This window comes from Marmota marmota, unplaced genomic scaffold (assembly GCF_001458135.2).
Source record: "Marmota marmota marmota unplaced genomic scaffold, marMar, whole genome shotgun sequence".
Taxonomy (NCBI): Eukaryota; Metazoa; Chordata; class Mammalia; order Rodentia; family Sciuridae; genus Marmota; species Marmota marmota.
Genome location: NW_025999900.1, coordinates 39,226,754 through 39,237,091, shown reverse-complemented (window position 1 = coordinate 39,237,091; position 10,338 = coordinate 39,226,754). Strand labels below are relative to the sequence as shown.

At 43.4% G+C, this 10,338-nt stretch overlaps 1 protein-coding gene across 15 annotated transcripts in view; it reads right to left on the bottom strand.

Annotated features, from left to right (window-relative positions):
- Positions 1-734: 734 nt before the first annotated feature.
- Positions 735-10,338, bottom strand: part of Sipa1l1 (signal induced proliferation associated 1 like 1) — a 358,428-nt gene continuing 348,824 nt past the window's right edge. For 12 of the 15 annotated variants that reach the window (XM_048798907.1, XM_048798909.1, XM_048798908.1 and 9 more), the window contains 4 exons: positions 7,379-7,525; positions 5,870-5,984; positions 3,366-3,450; positions 735-2,715 (listed from right to left, as the gene is read on the bottom strand). In XM_048798907.1, coding sequence (XP_048654864.1) covers positions 2,572-2,715; positions 3,366-3,450; positions 5,870-5,984; positions 7,379-7,525 — 491 coding nt within the window. In that variant the 3' untranslated portion in view covers positions 735-2,571. The remainder of the gene's footprint in view (positions 2,716-3,365; positions 3,451-5,869; positions 5,985-7,378; positions 7,526-10,338) is intronic. The other 3 variants (XM_048798906.1, XM_048798903.1, XM_048798905.1) reach the window with 1 other exon arrangement.

Sequence of the window (10,338 nt, the reverse complement as noted above, 5' to 3'; positions counted from 1 at the left end):
AATTGGCCTTTCCAGTCTGCTCACGGATGCAGACTATGGGCATCTTCCCCCACGAACTCCCTACCCACGTGCCATGCCCTTCAGAAACAACCTCCAAAACCTCCAAACCATGTTAAGAATCATGGTCTAAACAGACCTCTTTAGCTTGTCAATCAGAATCTTTTGGCATGCAACCTCATCCTAGTCTTCTATTTCTACAATTTGTAGAACTGTTGAACCAAATAAATGGAAGAAACTATTGTCAGCTCTTGATTAGCTGCACCACTGGAGAGGAACAGTGATGTGGTGGATTTAAAGAAAAAATTGGCGGTTTGACTTTAGAATGTATTGATTTTTTTTAGTAGATTAACTTTTCTAATTATATTTTGCACACTCTAATATTAATAGGCATTTGTATTCCCTGAGCACACAATATTTGACATTGAGAGTTGGGAGATGCAGTAGGCAGTTCAAAAATGTGCTGGTCTGGGAGAATGACAATGTTGTTATGGAAAAACTACACATGGATAATGAAGAGGCTACTAATCATAAAGTGCTCTGCAAATCCTAAATCATAAACAGAAAATGCAAAATGGAAATTCTCTGTGGACATATGAACAGAGTAAAATTCTAAATAGAACAAACTTTTAAGAATCAACTTAGTGTTCATCAAACTTGATGAAAAACTTAGGATGCAAAGAGGGTCAATGAATTTTTCTTTCAGGGAAGAAAACCTTAAGCAATAACACCAAGCATTTTAAAAGAGTGTTTAAAATGAATTTTATTGTTTGAATTTTACAAGTAGTCTTTAGAGGCTATAAACAAGAACTCTTGCAAAACTCTAATAAATAGCTTGCCCCAAGTCCCCAAAGGAAATGGAAAACAAAATGAACAAAACCCAGAAGGATAAGCAAGACTTCAGAATGCTTGGATGTTAGCAATATTTCTCATTTACAAAGAGATATCAGGCAATGTACAATCTCCTTTATACAAGTTAAAGAGAGCAAGAGACAACTGAAATCTTTACAAAGCACTCCGAAATCTTCCTATTTCCATAATAGAAATGTTACCAGGAAAAAAAAAAAAAGTCCCATGGAGAAATCACAATCATGAATGAAACTATAGCATAAAAATCTGGTAGTGGGTGTGGTGGGGAGAAAGAGAATCCATCCTGTTTCTTTCAGGGATGGAATAAGGAATGAGTTCATATCACTCAGGGCAGGGAACTTCCAAGCATATGCCACTAGACTGCTGAATGTCCCCTTAGGCCAGAGTCACCCCTAAAGGGGCGAGGGGTCAGTTTAGTGGCAATTATGAAGGCAAGAAACAAGTGGGTGTTCTCGGGTCAGTCAACACCGGTTGGCCTGTCTGTGTTCTGCAGCGGTGCCTGCCCAGGGGCTCACAGCAGCCTGCACCACTAGACAGGAAAAAAAGCACATTAGGAATTTCTGCAGCAGAATCCTCTGGATGACCACAAAAAGATGCAGAAAATGCCGTGCTTAGATTTCACACTGGGACATGCAGATTTCAAAAGCCCATTCTATTACAGTCGGTGCTCCTAACAAGCAAGGATTAAAATTCATGATTTAACATTCACTGTTAGCTTTTCCTAATTACAAACACTGGTGAAGTCTTGCTTTGGAGAGGAAGATTTATTAATATAGTCATTTTTAGCAAGCTTAGAAATTTTTTTCTACATCTTTAGCTTTAAAAACCTCAACAAAAACTATGTATATTTTTGACCAAAATGCATACAAGTATGGTTTTAGTTGGCAGAATTAGGAAACCAATGAATGTTTGGAGCCAGGGAACTATAGAGAGTTAATTCCAATTTAGTGGGACTTACTTAAGCCAAACAAAAAAGAGCCCTAGCAGAATGGTGCACCTGAAACCATCTCCCTGGGAAAGAAAGAGCAGGAAGTGACATCACAATGAAGGATCACAGGGGTGGGCCCTGCAGGCCTGATTATGTCCCTCTCTGGTTTACTGACTTGTTGTATAAAATGACCCCAATTTGGCTGGTCTCTGAAAAGGACAAACAGCACCAGCTCACATACAAGTCCTTCAAGGGAGTGGGGGGCCTTTACTCAAAGCTCCTCCCTCTCCAGGCATTTTTAGGAAAGAAGTTAAGGAAACACCCTTCCCCACTCCCCAAATAAATGAGTTAAAAAAAACTTGGCTTTCTTAGGAACAATGACACTTGTTAGATTACAGGGAAAGCTTGGGTTACCTGAAATAGATAAGAAAGCTGATGGGAATAGAGGCAGATGGCCAGGAGGCACCCTGGTCCTAGGCCCAGTTTCTGTTTAAATACATAACAGATAAAGATATTGTGCAAAAAAATAAAGACATTCACATTTTAGCAGTTAAACTTTTATTTTACTTTTTAAAATTTTTATTTACTTATTTTTTTCTTTTCTACAAAAGGCAGATAATGATTGTTGATCTGCAAATGTTGTGTTGTGCACTCCCAAAGGGGGTGGGTGGGAGGCTGGGGAAGGTGCTGAGAATGCTCCTAAAGGCGTGAGTGAGGGGCTTCAGGGCACCCTCAGAGAGCACGCCCTGCACCCTCCTCCTCTCCCGCAGCCGTCCCTAGCTCATGTCTATGGTGTTGAAGACCCACTCCGTGAACTTCTTCAGCTTGTCCGAGGCGTTCTGGGACTCCTCCTGCAGCCTCAGGTTGTCTTCCCGCAAGTGCTGCACTTCTGCCTGCAGGTGGGCTTTGTCCTCCTTTTCCTGGAGATGGAGCAAGTAGAGGAGAACTAGCAAGGGGGCCCTACCTGGCTTGGGCTGGGGAGGAGGAGCCAAGGGTCACTTTATCCACCCATTTCCATTCTTTATCCCACTAAACCCTGCATATATGGCCTCTGTCCTGGGGCTAAGCCATTCTATGCTCAGGAAAGAGAGCTTCAAATCTACAGTATTAGCTTGGAATGGAATATATTGATGTGTATTTAAGACTCTGTTAATAAGAACTAACCTGAATTTTAGGTCATTGTTTTTATGGCTACTGTCTTGATCAAGTTTAACACACCCAAGAAACAAAATGGCATTCAGTTCTCCTAGTGTGAAAGCCCTAATAACAAGGACCACATGGGAGTCTGGACTGACACATCGCACAAGGGGTGGGAGGCCAGGAGAGGGCTGGTGGGATGGGGAGCTGAAGTGCAAAGGCCTTCCCCCAAATGGGAACCACTTTTCTGATGTGTGATAGTGAAGGCCTTCTTGCAGAATGTCAGCAGGACCTGAGCTCAAAGCTACCCCTCAGCGTGTGCACAGAAAACTGTGCACAGAAAACTGTGCAGTAACACCATTTTAAGGGCTCTCACAGTTCTAGGGCAGTTTGCTCCCACAGACAGGCAACTTGCTCTGAGAGTTATGTTTACCTTCTTCAGATCCTCGCGAAGCATCTTCAGCATACCTTCCAACTGGTCCACTTTAGAAGCCAGGGTGGGAGAGGAATCCTTACTACTGGGAATGAGAAACAAAAGGCTGCGTTGGCAGGAGCCTCCAAGGCTGGGTCTCTGACCAGCCCAAGGCTGAGAAGGCTGTATTCATTTGAAAAAATGGATTTCAAGTGAAATTACAACATGATAACCCAATGTGCAGTTTCACTTTAAAAAAAGAAAATGATGATCTTAACAAAAGGTGTCACAGGCTTGAAATACAGCTAATCAATAGCTTCCTTTGTTAAAGATGCTGCATCTACTGAAAAAAGAATGTGACAATAAGCAAAAAAGGTCTCTCTGGCAGCACAAGAGGTACTTAATGGCAGATCCATAGTCACATGGCATAGTGATTCCTGAGGGATCTCTTCTGGGGGCTCAGGGAAGAGATACTCCTGTGGGGGTGGAGTGGGGCTGACGCAGGATCTGTTTGGGGCCACTAGCACAGGACAGGTTGCTGGTTCCCAAAAAAATGGGCTGTAGTCACGAGCGTGGCTGCAGCTAAGTCATCGTGCCCTTGTCTTAAACACTAATCTAAGCATCTTAAAATATTTGAAAAATAAGACTACATGTTTTAAAAGCTTGTCAAAGCTTAAAGTCTTATATTCTGTGCCATTATGATCACAGTTTTCTTACGTTCTATCTGAAGTGCTAGTAATATTGTGTGGGGCGAGTACTAACAGGTGCTGAAGGACAGAGGCCACCAGCCTGCCAGTGGGACCCCACAGCCAGATATGCTCCCACCCAGGGCCAGGAACTCTATCAGCTTCCTGCCTCACCACCTCTACCTGAATCCAAGCTGCCGACAGCTTCCTGAACAAGTTCAGCTAAGTCTCACGATCTCAGTCACACCACAGAGACTGCTGGAAAAGCACACACCTCCTCTTTCCAGAGGCCAAGAGGGAAGAGATGGCGGCTCTGTATTTTCTCAATCACGGAATAAAAGGCATTCTTTACTTCAAAGTTCAAGCTTGCGATACCTCCCTAAAATGAACTGTCATTCTTTCTTCTCATTCTAAGTCTACAACAGCTCCAAAGAAAATCCAGAGTGGCATGGAGGATGAAAAGGCTGCTGACCAATGAATGATGATGTCCTCCAAACTTCTAAGGCAGGACAACCAACTAAAGCTGACAACATATGGCTTTGAAAAGAAAAGCGGTTAGCAGTAATCCACAACATAATGTGGTACAACAGGCAGGCCAGTTTTGGGGCAGGTGGAAGGTCAAAGACGTAGTAGGATAAGACACTGGTAGATGGGGAATGAAATGTCCTCACAAAGCCACTGCAGGCTGTCAGGCTGATGAAACTCTCAGGAGCCTACCTGAACTTCTACAGATTCTTCAAAATGAGTAACATGTCTGTGAGTGCACTGGTAGTATTTAAAACATATGGAATTCCATTTGCATCTGTTTAGTCTATAAGAAACAAAGAGCCAATTCTTTACCCTCATCCTATGATTTGATAATTCCATTCTTTCTCAGGAAAACAGTTTTATACTTCTCTTTGTTAGAGACCTCATCCTAAGAAGGCACATTTTTGTCTTTCCTTTAACTCTACTTTTTAAAATTTTTTTTTAAGTTTTCAGTAGCTAAACTCACTGTCATTCAGCTCACTCCTGCTGTCCCAATAAGACTGAAAGTGGCATCTATCTGTCACACTCAGAACTAATGATCCATTGCTCTTACTACACTTTCTTGGCTAAGAGCCTGTCCTTGCAGGCTGTTCAGAGAGGTCCTCAAGCTGCGTCCCATAGGCCATCAGCAGGACCTGTATCAACCTTGCTTTTCCTGCTTCTTCCCACTTCCGACCCTGGTTTTTTTTTTTTTTTATAGATATCTGGATTCTTACTCATCCTCTACACAATCACCGCACCATTTGAAAGTAAGAGGAAAACAGAAAATTCGGTCTGCACACAGTTGAACAGAAGTTAATGTGCATGCTCTCGACACAGAGGAAACTCTGGACCTCTGTTGCTGCCTTTTTACTATCTTATTTTATACATGTCCTTAACTATCCTGGTGACCCTGCTTCCAAGCACAGGAGATGTAAGGCACACATGGGAAGCTGCTGAGATGGGCACACAGGCAATGTGGCAGTAATGGCAGTGGGGAAGACTACAGACCCAGACTCCAGGACCCCCAGCACAGGGCCCAGGACGTGCAGTGCAGATGATCTCTCTCACCTGACCTGAAGGTGTGAACGAATGACGGTGAATGGAATACTTAATATTCATAATTATGACCTTAAGTTGGTTAAGAACAGTTAAACTGTGTCTGTACTGCTTAGTTATAAGTGTTCTAACTAAAAAATAAAGTGTCAGGCACTGTGGTAATGTGCTCCATTCAGCTAATCCAGGTGGCTTATGCCCCTCCTTTGCTACATCTGTCACTATCAGGGGGTGACACATAGTGCAGAGTGGTTCCCTCGCCACTAGGCCACCAACCTGCTGTATGATTTCATCTGGGCCAGAGCCTGGTCATCGAGCTGGTCACTGTTGGATGCTGCACTCAAGGGCCGATGGTTTTCATCACTAGCAGCAAAAAACGAGGCTCTCTGGACTGAAAGGAGATAAGAAACCACTGAGCACTTTGGAACCACATGCCTGAGTCCTATGTGTAAAATATCAGCAAATGGTCTATGAGGGCAATCAAGTTTAATATATATAGGACTGTATTTGAAATCTTATTTCTCAACCATTATAATGGAAAATATCACTGTTTTAGCTATAAGAGGATAGTAACATTATAACTTCTCTTTAAAAAGTACCTACTATGAATCAATTTCGAACGCCCACCTTTCCCTGCTCATCAAAGTGGCATTCTAGGAAATGTTTCCCTGGAAAGAGGCCTTGCACCAAATTTCCAGACCAAGGCTTTTTGTACTATTTAGTATGATATAAATGCATTAAAGACCTAGATTTAAACTTCTTGAAACTTCTTACGAGTATGTTTTCCACAAGATGCCTGGCCACTCTGGTGGCCTTTAGTCCATACCACCTGTGTTTCAAAATATCCCAACTTAAAATTATACGAAAATAACCAATAACTGAAAAATCAGGTTAGTACTGGGGAATTTCCAGCAGCTAAATAATATGCAGGAGGCAGTGGGAGCAGCTATGGATCACTCCACAGTTGTTTGGCTTCTGATTCTAAGCCTTGTAAATTTCCACCCCAAATTGAAACCTGATGGAATAGCAACTTTAATTCTCCCAAATAAGAACAGTAAAAAAATCATCTGCTATCATAATTTTATAAAGAATTATTTTAGCACCCCAAATTGTGGAGCGATATTCTTAGAATCAAATCACTCTTTACTCAAGAATGAACAGTAGACAGCCTTGGGCAGACACTTCGCTGCATTACTTTTAAGTTTTTTCATTCCAGCAGACCAGTCCCAGTCTGAGGATCTGCATTTAAGAACCACCATCCTAAAGCAAGCACAGAGCCAGCAGGTTGGCAAAGGAACAATGCAGTACTCTGGACTTGGTGCGGTGAGTAAGAAGGGCAAAGGAAGCATCAGGACTTGATGGGGCTGGGCACGGCCAAGCAGGACACTCATTCTGATACACCCAACTGTGCAGTTTGCAGCGACATCTTTACAACATGATATAAAGACCCTCTGAATAAATATTCTTTCCAGTCAAGGGAGAGCTGGGATTCCTCTACCCTTTGCCCATCCTATATGTGGAGATGGCGAGACATCCATGTTATGAATTCCTTGTAGAGGAAACAGCAGGTTCCATCTGATTAATAAAGCATGTGCCCAGCTCAGGGTCTGGCCCTATAGGGTGCTCAAAAGCCATTAGCTCCCTGGGCTGTGGTTGTGCCAGTGAGGTACATGTGCTGTCAGTGTATCCAAGGCAACGGGATAAACAGACTTGATCACAACTCTGCACACAGCAGCATGGCCCTCAGGGTCCCAGGTTGCCCTGCGTGTATCCCACCGCACTTACCCTCATAGGCTTTGGCAGCATCTACCAAGTTGGACCAGTCCAAATCTGCAGCAGTGTCAGGCAGGGGCATAAGGCCGGGGTCTGGTATAGGCTGCCTTCGGGTCTCCTGGATGTCAGTGAGAGAGCTGTCCGAGGCCGAGAACTCTCCTGCAAAATGGGACAAGGATCAGAATAGTGCCTGTGTCCACAGGAGAACCACTCATGAACTTACCCACTTTCCATTATCAAATAATTTGTAAGCCACTCATTACCAGAATCAATGCCTAATCTATCAGGCGGCTAGTGGCCACCCTAAACCTGGCCTAAAATAGGAACGAGCTTCTTCCAGTCTCTCTTCTTTCTCTTTCTCTTTTTTGGTGGTATTGGGGATGGAACCCAGGGCCTCTTACATGCGAGGCAAGTGTTCTACCACTGAGCTACATCCCCAACATATTTATTTATTTATTTAAAATAAATGACAGTGAAATGCAATGCAATTCTTATTACACATATACAGCACAATTTTTCATACCTCTGGTTGTATATAAAGTATGTTCACACCAATTTGTGTCTTCATACATGTACTTTGGATAATGATGTCCATCACATTCCACCATCATTGCTAACCTCCTGCCCTCTCCCTTCCCCTCCCACCCCTCTGCCCTATCTAGAGTTAGTCTATTCCTCCCACGTCCCCCCTCCCAACCTAACTATGAGTCAGTCACCTTATATCAGAGAAACCATTTGGTATTTTTTTTTTTTTTGAGATTGGCTAACTTTACTGAGCATTATCTTCTCCAACTCCATCTATTTACCTGCAGATGCCATGATTTTATTCTCTTTTATTCCCAGCCTTTTTATTTTTGAGGCAAGATCTTGGTAAATTGCCCAGGCTGGCCCCAAACTTTCAATTCTCTTGCTTCAGCCTCCCAAGTTGCTGGGATTACAAGGCATGTTCCACTGTGCCTGTTCATTTATAAAATAATCTCCTACCATCACTCTCTCAGCGTGAGTCATGGGAACACTAATTATGCGCTGAGGCAATAGGTCTGCTTTTGGGACAGTTGTCTGTCCACATGGGGCTCAGGGTGGCTGTAGTGCTCAACTTTCCCTAATGGAGTCCTGGGATTCGAGCTGGGAAGAGCCTACTCCAATGGAGAGCTGAATTTTGAAGCCAGCCCAGGAATGTTTATTCCTTTCAGAGGAGACAACAGGGCATAGTTTTATCTGGACTAGAACCCAGTCTCTGGACTCAGAGAAACACTCAGTCACATCACAGAGATGTAAAGTCTTCTGCTAGAAAAACACCCAGCTCTCTTTTCCAGAGGCCAAGAGGGAAGAGATGGTGGCTCTGTATTTTCTCAGTCATGGAATAAAAGGCATTCTTAAGTTCAAAGTTCAAGCTTGTGATCCTGCCCTAAAATGAACTGTGTCATTCCTTCTTCTCATTCTAAGTCTACAACAGCTCCAAAGAAAATCCAGAGTGGCATGGAGCATGGCACTGGTGAGAGGCACATCCTTGGCCTGTGTCTGCCCTGCATCCCAGGGATGGCCTACTGGAATCCACAGGTGGATGTGCAGGTGGTTTGAGAAGAAAATCAGACAGTGAGTGTGTGAGGGAACTTGTAGGGAACCAACCCAGGAAGGGGTTGAAATTGCTCTTTTTCCAAGGACACAGGTCATCCCATCCCATGAGCAGTTCCTTGGATGGGTTTTGGTTACAGCAGTCTAATATCCAGTTCTTTCTAAGGTGACAATTGGTCGAATACAAATATTAAACCATTGTCAACAACTGACACCTTAACAAATAACCTTCCTTCGCCCAGGGTGGGGACGAAGGAGCACCACAAGCCCCTCTGTGCCATTTGAGAGCACACTGCTATTGCTCAAGTTCATGGAGGTGGACGGTACAAAGAGAGGACTGAGGGGACCAGAAAAGCATAGCTCATGAAATATAAAGGCCCTCAACAGGCAGATGCTGTATTAGGAACACAGCAGAGTGTGTCCCTCAGAATGTTAGGTAACATTAAAGTCCATGCAAATTCAGAGTAAAAGTAAAACTCTCACATTAAAATCTACGTGACTCTAGAAATACCTGTTTACACAGGGTTAAAAAGTTCTACATATTATGCCAGCCTGGTAAGCCAGGGTATATTTAGTGCTTGTTTTCCCTTTCAAATTACATAAAGAACCACTCTGAAGTGCAGCTGCTAGTTATTAATGTGCTTAAAATTAGCAAAATTATGAGTAAATGGAAGTCAACAAATACTGCAAGATATTAAATGCTCAGTTCTATTTAAACTTGCTCCCAACAAGGGTAAGTAGGTGGAACAGATGATTTTGTATGTCGCTCACAACCCTTCTGCCCTTTTATCTCTGGGGCTCAAATTTCCATATGGGGTAAAAATTCAAGACAAAAATCCCTTCCCCACTTCCCAACACCTTTCAGTGGTAGTCACCAAATGAGTTAAGGCTGCAGGGATTAGCCCAACAAGAAATGCTCAGTGTAGGACATGATATCACCAAGCTGCTGCCTTTCACAGGAAAGCTAAAGGAGAAGGTGCTGCAGAGGGCAGCCTTTTCTCCCTCTTCCCATGGAGCCCATGGGCTCACTGGGCCTCTACAACCATACTGCCTCGCTGGGCCATGACCACGTGCGTGGCCAGATCTCTGGGGCTGCGCTCCTTGAATGCCAACCTCTAGAAGGCAGGGCTAGCTCTGAATGCTCACGCAGGCAGGACACAAGGAAGGGCTATTTTTATTTCTGCAAAGGTCAGAAAAGAAGTGCAAAGAAACAAAAGAACAACTCCAGGTAGAAGGATACCACAGGAGTAATGGAATTCAGAAAAGAAATTCTCCCTTTCTGGCCCAACATGGGGAGAAAAGAAGAGACAAAGGTGAGGGGCATGTTAAGTTACTACCAAGAGCTTTATTTTAGACTCTGATGGTAGAAAAGTGATCATTACATGTTTGAATTTGAT